General features: G+C 35.7%; 1 protein-coding gene across 1 annotated transcript in view; it reads right to left on the bottom strand.

Annotated features, from left to right (window-relative positions):
• The window catches only part of LOC136030308 (uncharacterized), a 73,878-nt gene that overhangs the window by 50,656 nt on the left and 8,206 nt on the right, over positions 1-15,016 (bottom strand). The window contains exon 3 of the mRNA XM_065709201.1: positions 9,158-9,264. Coding sequence (XP_065565273.1) covers positions 9,158-9,264 — 107 coding nt within the window. The remainder of the gene's footprint in view (positions 1-9,157; positions 9,265-15,016) is intronic.

Raw genomic sequence — 15,016 nt, 5'->3', positions numbered from 1 at the left:
CCGTCAGTAAAATTCAAAACTTCCTTCACTGACTACATGCCAACTCTACTCAGTGACAGGAGTAACAAAAATTCAGTTTGGGGGTAAAATGATCAGAGTAAATGTAGCCGCGAGGGGGGGGGGGGGTAAAACAAGATTTAACCGTAGTTCAACTACAGTCACCTAAATTCCAACATCAGAACGCAACTGACTGCAATACAGTTTATTGCGTTAGAGTGGATGGTGTTAGGAAAATGGGACTTAGAGGAACCACGACAGCCATGTTCACCCTCTTTTCAACCATATTGGTTGATGAGAATCAAAATGGTCTATAATACCAACGGGGTATAGCTTGATTGATAGTCCATTTAATCGCTAATTGTTCTATTTTGACAGGAGCAGGTGTACAAAAATAAGTCTGTCACCTCATCCCTTCCCCAGTTTAACTCTTGCATATTTAAAACGATAAATGCTGCTAAAAATAAGGAAATCGACTGGGGAACAGTTCTTGCTAATGTGAATATTTTTCATAACCCCAGGAACACTTGGGAAAAATACACTTAATGATCAATGTATTTGAAAGGACAATATGGTCAATTCACATTCAGGTCGCTTGCGCCCTACATGGAGGAAGTGTGATACAATGAACAATACTTGATGCCATAAGAATTTTAATATTCAAATTATATTGGAAATTCTTATAGGAAAACTTCACTGCAGCTTGTATATGAAAATTTTGCCCGAACTGCTACTAAAATTCCTGTGCGTTCTTTTTATCAAACCTCCGAAAAAATATGATTATATGCGAAACTGAAACTTCTTTTGTATCAATTTGCCATAATTCAAAATTCAAACCTGTCGAAGCATAAAACCGATTTTTTTTTTTTTTTTTCGCTGAGATTTTCTCTACAGCCTACTCAACGTGTTCCAGTGTACGAACATAGTACACTCTCCTTAAGGAGAGGGTATTTTTCTAAGAAGGAGGGGGTAGAAAAAATAAAATGGTTTATTTGAGGTAATAATTTTGAGGGACCTCCGGAAGATCAGTGGGAGAGAATCCCTCCCCCAATGTACAGGTATGTCGAAAATGATAGCAAATTAAGCCTAGTTTAAATCGCTTTGTATTTTCCGGTTTGACCTTAACCTTGTCAAACACCTTGTCCATTAAGAACTGACAGACAAGTGCAAAAGACAACAAACAACCGCGAATCAAACAGATCAATCAGAATAAATGTCTTCTGAGGATATGCTGTAATTCGATATTTGAATAATACTCTCACAGGAATATCTACATAAGCTATTAGAATTAACATAAGCCGAAGATTTAGTCATTTACTTATAGAACAAGCGATATTTTGAATTTCTAAATCAACATACTTCGAATAAGAAATAGTGGCAAGGATTTTGTTTTATTTTTCCGCTTTCAGAGGATAGGGAAAGACGTGCAAACCGCAGTGATGTGGGAAAACTGACAATTTAGGGGGGGGGGGTAGGATTTAATCAAATTGCCCATTAGATACAAAGATAAAAAAAATACGATAAATTTTACACGCAAGCATATCCCTTGGAAAATTTTACGGCGATTGAATTCAAGTCTAGATACAGTCTTATATATGACTAAATAATTGGAAAGTGTAATTGAAAAGGTCAAGGGATTGCCCCGCTTCAAAAATTGTATACACCACGCAGGACCGTATCCAGAGGGTAGAGTGGTTAGGGGGTCCGAACTCACATAACAAAAATGCATATAAACTATGTTTTTCAAAGTTGGTTTTGTAACCCTCCCCCCCCCCACCCCGAAAAAAATAACCTTCTTAACAAAAATCCTGGATACAGCCTTGACACCACGCCACATGTGCCACACGTGAAGTGCGGCACAAATGACGCTACAAAGCGCAAACCAGGTGGCGGAGTGGAAGATCCGTAAGAAAATATTAAACTGGTTTACTAGTGGCTTATTATCTACTTTCCCGATGAGGAATATAGTTTTATATTATGTTCAGCTTTTGCAGATGTGTCTAATATCAATACCAGTATACAAGAATCACTATTAAAATCAAATAAGGAAAGTCATTTGTATCTTATCTCTGCGCTATTATGCATCATATTTGCAATGACCAGTTCGGAATTAATTCTACACTGAAAAAAAAAACCGTAACTGCTTAAATCCAGATTAGTTCTTCATCAAGGCAGTAAAGCTATTGATGATTATGAGGAGTTATCCAAAGTAATGGAAAAATCAAACTCGAGTCATCTGATTGGCTGATAATAGGCCCGTTTTCTAGGGCTCTTTTCAAAGAAATGCCATGGTTTAAACATGAGAAAGGATTTCTTTCTTCAATTCTGAACGATTGTATAGTGAAGTTTTTACAGCAAATACTTCTTAATGAGTTATCAAAGTCTAAGTTATTAAATGGGAATAGGATCAGAACTTTTGTCAAATGGATACATAAAAATTAAAAATCCGTATTTTTTGCCTAAATACTACAATTTTTTTTACAAAAAAGTAAAATTTAAACATCCGTAAGATGTAATTCAAATCCTATTTCATTAAGCTACATTTTTTCATTAATTTTATTTGTTTGTTTATAATTTTATTTGTTTTAATTTTATATTGCACTGTTTTAGAAACTTTGCCGTTTCTCTCTCTTTTATTCCGGTATAGCCTACTATTAAAAAATATATTTTACAAAATCTAAGGGGGCAGATTTGGTGATTTTTTTTTACGGAAACACCAAAATCGGTAATTTTGGAATCTAGAAGACAAATACTCCCACTCCCAATTGGTACCCTGAACAAAGGGATAAAAATAGAATTAGAACACAAAGGTCTTCCGCCTCTTTGGTTTCAACACTAAATTGTGTCAACAGGGCTTCTGACATCCATAAAAGCCATGGATACGAAAAATTACCTTACTTTCTGACAACCCACCCAGTGTGGAACGGAAAGCATGAAAAACGAGAGACGGTGGAAAGAAATCTACGGCTGAAATAAACATGTCAATTGTGTCAGCAACCGTAGAAAGTCTGTGAAAACCAAGTGTAAAAATCCCATCAGTTCTGCTTCATCAAAGTACCCCATAAATTACGCTTAGATGTGGGCGGTTAGAGAGCACCTGGAGCATAAACTTTCAGTCTTCTATTCTTGCTTCGAGATACAAATATAAGAGGATTATCTATTCTGATCAGCATCAGAGTATTAATCTTAGTTGCAGGGATTTTCCAAATGTTATAACTTTGAACAAAAAAAAACTATTTTAAAATTTCGCTAGAAAACAAGTAATCTAACAAAACTGAAAAATGAGTCATTTAGTACCATAAAGGCAAAGATATACTAAAGGAAACTGACCCGTTTCTGTAGATGCTTGAATTAAGCAGACTTATCTTAGGTTTCACAAGATTTTTGAAAAAACAAAATTTCAGCTGGGGGAGGGTGGTAAATTGGGTCTGGGGAAGGAAGGCAAACCTAGATCTGGGAGGGTTAGTTGTCCCATAGCAAATTATTCGCTGTCAATATAAGTAAGTCCCACTATATTGGCAGTTCAAAATTCGTGAAATCAGAAGTCCTACTCAACCCTCAGAGTCTCTCAATAAAGTATAGAGGTCATGATTTTGTTATATCCTTGCTCAAAACAAACCGTTTGTAATCATTGTATATCTTAGGTTTGGCAAAATTTTTGAAGAAACTAAATTTCAGCTGGGGGAAGGTGGCAAATTGGGGTCTAGGGAGGGAAGGCAAAACTAGGTTTGTGAGGGGCAGTTGCCCAATAGCAAATTATTCCCTTTCAATATAAGTACGTCCCACTATATTGGCAGTTCAAAATCACAACCGTCTTCCTAGACAAAGTGTTGAAGCGTCAAATCATAAGTCCTACTCAACGTCCATACTCAACGTGGACCTCATAAGTCCACGTCTAAAGAAGAGGTCATGATTTTGTTATATCATTGCTCAGCACAAACCATTTGTAATCATTGCATATGCAATTGAGTAGCCCAAATTGAAACTGAATTTATTTCAACCGAGAAGATTCTTAATTCGCAAAAAGCGTGTACACCTGATGACGCGTGCCATGCATGTCACAAAATGAAAGAAGTTTGCCACGCATGGCAGAACAAACGTCACTCCAAGAGATACAACAGGCAGCGGAGAATGGACGGCCCTCTCGGTTCACAGTTTCTTGTGCTGGAATAGAAGGAATGCATTTGGATTCTAAACCTATCTACAGCCAATAATCGAATCTGGCCTAGAATTTTCAACCGGCTGACGCAACAGGGCGGCAATTCGCGAAAATGTAAAGGAGAGGGCCAAAGATCATTTTTCTAATGAAGATGCAAAACAGGGGGCAATCAAAATATCGGAGGGAGGTAAATTTCTTTTCTTAGTTGGGCCCACTGGTATAACTAAGAGCTATTTATCAGTGGCAAGGGGTAGCCTGCCATATAAAGGGGATGGACATACCGTTCTCTGTCAAAACTTCTCACTTGAGAATTAAAAGGATTGATAGATTTATAGAGGGGGAACTTCCCCCTCGTTACGTCCATGGTCAGGTTTCTTCTATGACAAATCAAATTTCCTCGGCAAAAAAAAAAATTCTGACAGAATCCGCTAGGAATTTATTTTTTACAAAATTATCGACACTACGTAGGTATTTTCGAAGACCACACTGCCTTTCCATGACATACAAATAAGAGTTCAAATAGGGATATATTCTTTTATTAGACAGTGAAAAACAATGATAAAATTTGTTTGTTATTTCGATTCCATACACCGTCATCTACTGAGTTTTATCTACTGATGACGTTCGTTGTGCATGTGATTGAAATATCCAAAATTTTTATCATTGTCTAATATCATTGTTTTCACTGTCTAATAAAAAGATTTATCCCTATTTGTACTGTTATTTCTATTCTCCACACTAAAAGACTGATGGAGATGTACAGTTAAAATTATATGTTTCCAATTAATTTCGCATAAAAAATCACTGGGGCAACAGATAGTTGACAAGAATGAAGGGGGTGTAACCAATCTATCCTGAGAGTCACCCAGTGAATTATTGAACTGAACTACTGTGATACATCACGGCAAACATTCGTTGGGAAGGGGATGGATAATAAATATATTTGGGTGAGCACCTGCGGGTCAGTAAATTACAATGGGGATATATAGCTATTGTTTGTGTTCCATTAAGAGTTAGAAATGAAACATGTCAATTAACAGACCTACATCAGAGGAGGTAAATATAAATTACGGTAAACAAGGTTTGTTATTAAAAAATTTGGATGTTATCCTTTATTGAATACCTAATTTATACGAGAATTTATTTATTGTAACAAAAACAAAATAAATTTAGTGCTTATCTTTAAAAAACATAAACTAGAATAAAAATGTAGATGATTGGCTCTTTACTTTTTACTTTTTAATTGAAAGAACATTTTTTCAAAACTCTTTAAAACCTTTTAAATGAGGATGTAGTAAAGTGTGAGGCTCAAAATCCTTTCCATGTATTTGAGCTAAAGATCTATTTCGGATAGTTTCATTCTTATAGCACAGTGTCTAAACAAATTTTAAATATATATGCGTGTACAGAAAAAAAAATGTAACCAGGCATAATATTCAAGTCAATGTAGTAACAGAAAAATGGGAAACCAGGCGAGTAAAAAGGGAAAAAGAAAAGACAGGGTAGTAGCAAAGGGAAAATTTGTAAGGAAGCTCCACAAGAAGGAGGTGCTTCCAATGTGGTTGTGAATAACAAATATACATACATATATATATATATATATATATATATATATATATATATATATATATATATATATATATATATATATATATATATATATATATATATATATATATATATATATATATATATATATATATATATATATATATATACGGCTCTCGAAAAGTTTAAACCCTTTTTAACGGGGTTTTGAAGATTCAGGAAATGGATAGGGGTTAGGGGTTAGTCATGGATATTAATTAAACAAGTTTGTAATTGATTTTCCCCAAATGAAAGAAAGTCTTGTATTTTACAGGTTTCTGGCAAGCATCTAAAAACTTTTTGAATTTAGCGAGCAAGACAAACTGGCTGTTCATGCAGTGATGTAGCCTACCTTACGAGTTGATTTTTGTAGTTGATATATTCAACATCGTACCTGAGGATTCACCACAGTCAAGGGGTTATACCATATAGTCAGACCCGTAGCTAGGATTTTCAGCACCAGTCTTTGTCGTCGGTCTTTGTCCCTCCATTCATCATTACCACAATATAAGTAGATATTGACAAAAAGAGTAGTCATAATATTGACAAAAACATCTCAGTTCGCCCCCCCCTCAGAGGCTGCGCCAGGGGATAGCCATCCCCCCTGGTTCCCTTAGCTACGTCACTACCCACAGTGTGCCAAATTGACTGGAGCCACAAACAAAGTCTAAGGTCCAATATCGTGTTTATTTGTGACATGCAGTGCACAACCCATATAAGCAGTTGTGTCATCTAGATACGAATTTAACCTGGTCTCTCTCACTAATTCAAAATTAAAAAAAATAAGTTATAAGACACAAAAACTTCACAACAAGCTTTGTTCTTTAGTGTTGTCGCTTTTTAAGCTATAGTATTAATTTAAAAAACATAGATAATATTTAGAAAACTTCGAAGAACACACTGCCTTTCCATGACAAAAATATAACAGTTCAAAATAGGGATGGAACCTTTTAATCGACAGTGAATTAAATATAAAATTTTTAACTGGATATTTCGGACACATATACAGTGTCCATCATCAGCAGCAAAACTAAAAGACATCAATAAAAACAAACAGAATTTATACCCAATAAACTAATTACAAATAGTTTATTGCTTTTATTTTTTTCAATGCAACAAATTTTAAATAATATTTCTTGGCTATTTTTAAAACATAAACTAAAAATCAAATTAATAAACGCATCACATTTCATGGCGCTGGCAATTCTCTTACACCTTTATATGGAGGATTGGCAGTTACAACTGAAAATAAAACCATAGATATTAGACGTGTTGCACATATAAATGAATTCAGATAGCCAAGTAATTAGATACCAAATTTATCGCTTTATTAACATTGCTGAGTCGCTACTATGTGCCAACCAAAGATACATACCACACATGAAGCTATTCAAGTAAAAAAGGAACATGTAAGTATAATGTTACATGAGCACATGGACAAAAAATATTAAGCAAGCGCAATGCGTGTTCTAGAAGAGATACGTATTCAGATGGAAATCGATATTACCAAACAATGATGAAAGGTCACCATCTTTTTGATCAGCACGGGGAAAGGGAGGTGGCAAAACTTCCAAGTAGCATGATTATGGGCCTATGGAATCACCCTCCCTCTTTCCTACGCAGAAGCAGTTTCAAAGGGGCAGAGGGGGCACTTGCCCCCTGTGTAGAAATTTTAGGGGCGGGAAATGTCAAGTAAATAATCTAACATTTATACTAATTTTGTAATTTTAGATATTTTACTTTTATTAGGGTAAAGTAGAGGGCACAGTTGGCAGTAAATATAAGCAAATTGAATCCGAAATTCCCTTTTCCCCCTTTCTTTTCCCATAAAAAATAAGAAAACCGGATTTAGATAAATGAAAAAATGCGTTAGTAATTAGAAACTTTGCTAAAAATTTTGTCTTAAAATTTTTTAAAGGAGGAGGGGATACTAATGAAGATTTTACCCCGACCGCAAGAGAGGACAGAACCTCCATTGTTCCTACTTCGTACCACAACTGTGTTAGAGCCTAAAACATGAAATAGTGGACTGGTGAGAACAATTTTTCTGCGACTTCAGGCTTCCGGTTTGACAAAAAAAGGGGGGAAAAATGATCAATAGCCGGCCAAAATAGAATAAAGACCTAAAAGAAAACAATAACAAAAGCCAAAACTAAAAGATCATCAGATTTACCCCTTCACGAAAGTTCAGCTAAGACATACAAAACCGGTTGATTAAAGTTACCTCATTAAAATGCTATCTTTTTTCAGAACCTAATCTTCGGACTGTTTCTACCTATAAGCTCTTTCTTTTAGCTTTTTTTTACTATGCTATTATCTCATGCTGTAATTACTGTCTTTGTAAAAAGTTCCCATTCCACGTAACTTCTTATTTATTGGACGACGAGAAAGCAATGTGGACTTGGTCAATTCTTTAGCTTTCCTCTCCCTGGACAAAATTTTAATAACCCATTCCGCTTGCATGTACATCTAAGCGACAGCATATGCCATATAGGTCAGTATTATAAGTTAAGAACAGCCATCGGTACCCAGAAAGTGGCAGTATTTTGCACTGCACAGCAGAAAAGCGATAGGGTAAGCCATATATCTTAGCAAAGTCAGGTAAGAGCAGCCATAATCACCTAAGACATTATGGCAGCAATGCACAATACACTATATCTAACTGACAGTGCTTGCCACATGCTACATATCTCAGTCAAGTAAGCCACAAACAGACATGGGTACCCACAATGTGGCAGTACTTTGCACTGAACTGTACGATACACCACACCAAGTAGTACTGGTGTTTTTTGTCTTTAGCAATATAACATCAATACAGATGACTATGACAGGTAATAACACTGGCTCTACATATTGAAAGAAAAGCACTCTACGCTATATTTCCTAACCCTTATCTGTAATTTTTTTTTCAGTTTAGCGTAATTTTACTAAAGCATTTGGAGCAGACTCTTTTTGATTTTGAATTTTCTATTTTGATGAAAAACGATGTCATCATTTTTTTTAGAATAAAACTGTTTTTGTTATAAATTATGCAAGCATAACTAAAGCCTTTTTCATACATCCCGTGGTTTCGCAGTTGGTTTGACCTTAACTTGGTATTACAAGAACCAAAGATTGAACCTGGATGTACCAACGCACTGCCGACGCAGGAACCTTAGTAGCCAAGAAGCAACGTTAGTCCAATTACTTATTTTGCTGAAATTTAGTTTCTTCAAAAATCTTGTCAAAACTAAGATACCACTGAACTGCGCCACACACTACAAATAATTGACAGTGCATGCCATATTTCTGCAGAAAGTAAGCTGCGAGCATCAATGGGACCCTCAGACTTTTTTTCCAGTGGACAGAATAAAATTCAGCTTTAATAAAAAACGGAGAATAATTTAAAAAGTGAAAACAGGAAAACACACAAACCTCCAAGCAATTATTGCAGCGATTGTTATGAAGATTGCACCACATAAAGTACCCATAGATACAGCCCAAGCTGGTCCACTTAATTCTCCTACTTGGCCGTCCATTGTCTGGAATTAAATTATTATTTGACAAGACGTAACAACAAAAGGCATAATAGTATAAAAAAAAGGTAATAGCAGAAAATATACGTAAGGAGCAAATATTTCACATTACTTGTTATTTTCAATGAGGAAATTCGCAACAACAATAAAACTGAGCAGATATACGCCGAAGAGGCACAGCTCATAGAAGACATGGGTGAGGAAGTGGCTGTCAGACTTGTCATGAAGTCCCCGACCCAAGATTCATAAGACTATAGCCATACAGGCTAGATATAAAAAAACTAAGCATATATATATATGTATATATATATATATATATATATATATATATATATATATATATATATATATATACTACCTTTATTAGTAAGCAATACTAGTATATGTAAGTAAGTAAAGTAAGTAAGTAAGACGGCACTAGGTCCTTAGGGTCCAAACTGGCGGTGCTGACCTCCGTTTCGTGGCCCTTTAGCCAGGAAGCGCAATGTGGGGTTGGGAGCCAACTATCCTGTGCTTCGGACACTCTTCCTGCTTAGCTTCCCCAGATTTCTCCAGGTACCCATTTAGGGCTGGGTGGACTCTGGATGAGCTAACTGAGTCACGCCACTTACCCCCGTTACAAGCCGAATAACTGGCCACGCCTGGGATTGAACTCGTGCCCCATGGACAAAGAATTCTTAAACCAGCGCGCCAGGACGGCTGAATTGTATATGTATGCATTTATTTTTTCTCGAAAATGGCTCCATACTTTTTTGGGAAAATTGGCATTCTGGGATTTTCTGGCCTAAAAAAACGATCTAGATAGGTCAGAAGCCTGAGAAAATTCGGTAACAGCCTTAACTTTGGTTTTTGCAAGTGACTCCATGCACTATGTTAGTACATCACATAAGCATTTCTTATGACATTATATAAGCAATGTCTTATACGATGTAATGCGTAGTATAAAATAAGATTATTGAGTTTCCAACGCATCAGTTATTTATATAATATAATGTCTGTTGGAAGACCCCAAAACGAAAATTTATAGTTGCAGTTACTATAAATGATGATTATTTGGAACCGACACTTGAACTATCAAACGTGAAGCGATGTTAAAATAGACAACCTGGACTATCAATTGCGACATTACCGATGCGAGCAGCTAAAGCAAAGGCCAGTTGCTAAATTGTCTGAAGTAATCAAAATCCAAAAACTTGTCAGAAATGAAAATAAAGAGCAAAAACAATGATGATGATTGGGTTTCGGATTTTGACAAGGATAAGGTCATCAATGTCTATCATATCCTTGAAAATCAAAAACCTGGACAGGATAATTCGTTGGAAGAAAATGCTGTTTTTATCCCACAACATGAACAATTAAAAGAAACAAAGGTTCGGCGATATGTCTTTCATAACGACAAGAGACAAGCTAAGGCAAAAGTTAAAGGTCCAATAAAAAAAAAAACTTAATTTTACAAAGACACTTCTTCTAATTTAAGATCCATTTAGGCGTCACGACATCAAAGAAAAGGCTCAAAATGTCTGCGCTTAGAAGACAAGCGACAATGAAAATCCATATATAGAAGCCTGCCGAGTGCCGGGGCTCAGTACTATATATATACATACACACACACACACCATCTTCATTTTTTTTTTCAAGGGTGAGTGTATCGACCCAGTGGTCCTAAAATTTTGTGAGAGGGCTCATTCGAACGGAAATGAAAAGTTCTAGTGCCCTATTTAAGTGACCAAACAAAATTGGAGAACACCTAGACCCCCTCCCACGCTCATCTTTTCCCAAAGTTGTCGGATCAAAATTCTGATATAGCCATTTTATTCAGCATTGTCGAAAAACCTTATAACTATGTCTTTGGGGACGACTTACTCCCCCACAGTCCCCGTGGGAGGGGCTGCAAGTTACAAACCTTGACCAGTGTTTGCATATAGTAATGGTTATTGGGAAGTGTACAGACGTTTTCAGGTGGATTTTTTGGTTGCGAGGAGGGGTTGAGAAGAGGGGGTTATGCAGGGGAAACTTTCTGTGGAAGAATTTGTTGTGGAGAAAGAAAATTTCCACGAAGGGGGCGCAGGATTTTCTAGTATTATTTAAAAAACAATGAAAAAATAAATATGAAAAGTTTTTTCAACTTTAAGTAAGGAGCAGCATTAAAACTTAAAACGAACAGAAAATATTACGCATATAAGGGTTTCACCTCCCCTTAATACTTCACTCTTTACGCTAAAGTATTTTTAGTAATTTCAACAATTTGTTCTATGGCCTTTGTGATTCGGGGGTCATTCTTAAGGAACTAGGACAAAATTTCAGCTTTACAGTAAAGAGCGAGGCATTGACAAGTGGACGAACCCCCTCATATACGTAATAAAAACACACGAATATAAAAGTTCGTTACGTAAGCTAATTCTTAAGTTACGTATATTTTTTATTAATGAAAACGTTCGTAAAAAACTAAACGTTCTGGTTGCCTTTTTAAGTAGCCAAAAAATTGGAGGGCAACAGGACCTCCTCCCCCGCTCCTTTTTTCTCAAAATCGTTCGATCAAAACTATGAGAAAGCCATTTAGCCAAAAAAAAAAAAAAAAAAAAATGCAAATTTCGTCTTAATTATTCATCTGCGGAGAGCCGAAATGAAAACATGGATTAAATCAAAAACGTTCAGAAATTAAATAAAAAAAAGCAAATTTTTTTAACTAAAAGTAAGGAGCGACATTAAAACTTAAAACGAACAGAAATTACCCCGTATATGAAAGGGGCTTTTCCCTCCTCAACGCCCCACTCTTTACGCTAAAGTTTTTACTATTAGAAAGAGTCAAACTTTAGTGCAAAGAGCGATGCGTTGAGGAGGGAGCAGCCCCTTTTATATACTGGGTAATTTCTGTTCGTTTGAAGTTTTAATGTCGGTCCTTACTTTCAGTTAAAAAACTTGTTTTTTATTTAATTGTCTTAAAGATCAAGTTGTCATCTGAATTATTTTCAAATCGATTTTTTTTTTCTATTATGGCTTATTTGACTCCTGTAAATAATTTTCAAATCTTTACTACGATTTCAAAACCAATAATTTACATTTAAATATTCCTTATAGTGCTTCACGGAAAGCCTTTTGAGTACAACAAAAAGGCTATAGTTAGTGGGTAGGTACATATGTTTTAATTACCAATTGCTTTTCTAAACGTCTAAACTTGAAACTTTATCCTTTGAAGCGAAATTGCATATAGGCCTACCCTTTCATTCCAGGGGCAAAAATTCACGAAAATGTGAGGAAAGGTTGTTTTCGTTTTTGTAAATACAAAAAACAGTATTTTTCAAAATCTAGGGCTGAGGGCAATTGTTTCCCCCCCCCCTTACGTCCCCTCCTAATTGACACTCGAAGTTCAATTAACAAGACACTGTGAAAAAACACCTACTGTTCTCGTTCTTATAGTTCTTTTGATAGAGCATCGATCTTAAAATATTGAGAAAAGAAGTTAAACTTTGGAGTAGGGAATGAGGGTTGCGGGGGAACAGCCCCCTCATATACTTTGCAAAATCTGTTCGCTTAAGTTCTGCTATCGCTCTTTACTTTCATTTAAAAAAAAAACTTATCTTCGTTTATTTGATGGCTTATAAATCAATTTTTTCCCATAGTGATTTAAATGGCTGCCATAAAACCTTACTTAATTTTAACTACAATTTTAAAACCAACTATTTTCACCATAAATGTTCGGTGAAGATATTTATCATCCACAAAACACTTGGAAGGCTTCAATTTTCAGTTCGTTTTTAACAGACAACGGATCAAAGCAGTCCTGATTAAGTAGTACATTAAATGTCTCAGAACACGTTTTTGGGAGACAAAGCAAGATGATTAGGTTTTGGTTTTCGTGTTTCTTGTGTCAGCGATGGGTATCTAGAAAATAAGATTTCCATTTTAAGCATTTTCCAGAAGAAAATAGACATGTTATTTCCTTTGTAAAAAACCGTCCTTTACATTTATTCGTTTCCAGGTCATTTCCTGAGTTCATAATTCTAAAAAGCCTGACATTTAAAGGATAAGATTATATAGGGGGGCGGCAATGTGACAGGGGCGCCAATGAGGAGAATCTGGGGGGGGTGTGACAAAGGTGCCAATAATTGACCAAATTGATAATTTTTTTCTAAAATAGAGTTAAAAAAGAAACAAAAACAGGGAAAGATGACACCACAAAAAATCTCGGGGGTCCCCCGGCCCCACCCCCTGGATCCACAAGTGATTGGAAATACATTCAAGAATTACGCTTTGGCTACATATAAAAAAAAACTGGTTTCATTTCTACAAAAACAAGAGATGGATGATACAATGGATTAGACTTGTATAATTTGGGCTATATATTTGCACATTAAGGTGGGGTGGGGGTTAGGTTACGCTATATTTCCATCACTTTGGTTTTTAAAGTATTATTTTATCATCATTTTTTTGTCAAATTTCAGTAGGATTAATCTAAGTTTACTTTTTGGGTGTTTCCGATAAACGACAAGTACCCAGCTATTTCCTAATAAAATATACCCAACTGAATTAACTGGTCAATCAAGACACGGGTCAGGGAAGTTTATACGCCGGTTTCGGGGGGTCGGTGGATGGATACACTCGAATCGTATGAAAAATAGTGATATTCAGAGAAAATCCCACACATATTGAAATTCACATAGAGAGCATGGAGACTCTTCCTTCCTCTTGTGTGTGCTATTTAATACATTATTTGACTGAGGGGGGGGGTAGATTTTCTTACAGGGATAACGAAACAGGAAAAATTTAGACTCGAGTTTTGGGGAATTACTTAAAGAGCGACTAGATCCTTTCTAAAGGGCTATTTCCTTCGAAGTAATCTTCAATATTGTCTAATTAATTCTAAAAAACAATGTCGCCTGGGCCTTATGAACCAGGTCATCTAGTTTATAAATTATACAAGAAGTCACGGGGACTGGACAGGGGATGAAACAGAGGCTGGACAAAAGCTCGAGACAGAAGCTGAATATTCATTAGCATTAGACAATAGGAACATCCTTAAGACACCCAGATTGGAGACTCCATTTAAGGGAGATCCGGGGGTATTTTTTTTTTTTTCGATTTGTAATGAAAATGCACTCCATTTTTTTTTTCAAATTTAGGGGACGACTGTCCTTCCAATTGGCGCCTTTGCTTCATAGTCAGGGTATTTCAAGTCATATTAGCCAAGTGTTCATATATTTATTTTAAATATATTTAATAGCTAACAATTTTAAACCGTAGTCAATCTAAAGAGCTTCAAATTTCATTTTCCAGTTTTTCAAGTGTTTTAAATTACCTTCTAAGATAAATAATGTTCTTAAGAATCATCAGTTTTTTCAATTGCAGACTTGAAAAATTGCTCCCGCCTCCCTTTTCGAATAGACCACCTGGCTAAAATTACTAGAGGTATGCATATAGAATGTCTTCTAAACCCTTTCTGAACTATCATTTTGACATCCTAGCTCGTCCCCGGGGGTGTGAGCTAATCCAGAGCAGAAGGATGGAAACGAAAATTTTCTATAAAAGAACTGAGTCAAAAGTGAAAAATGGTTCTTGACAAGTGAACGAAATTTGAGTACATGTTTTTGCCATCCACAGAGACTTCATTTAATGAGGCTTCCGGTAATTAAGGGAATATTTTCTAATTCTAAGCTTCCTAGTGGTGAAGTTGTCATTTCTATTCCATAATTTATGAATTCTGCAAGTAAATGAGTTAGGACGATATAGCTATGTTAGTTTGAATTTATGTTAATGAAAA

The sequence above is a fragment of the Artemia franciscana genome, chromosome 8 (genome assembly GCF_032884065.1).
Source record: "Artemia franciscana chromosome 8, ASM3288406v1, whole genome shotgun sequence".
NCBI lineage: Eukaryota > Metazoa > Arthropoda > Branchiopoda > Anostraca > Artemiidae > Artemia > Artemia franciscana.
Note: the sequence above shows the minus strand (reverse complement) of the source record. Positions and strands in the feature narration are given on the sequence as shown.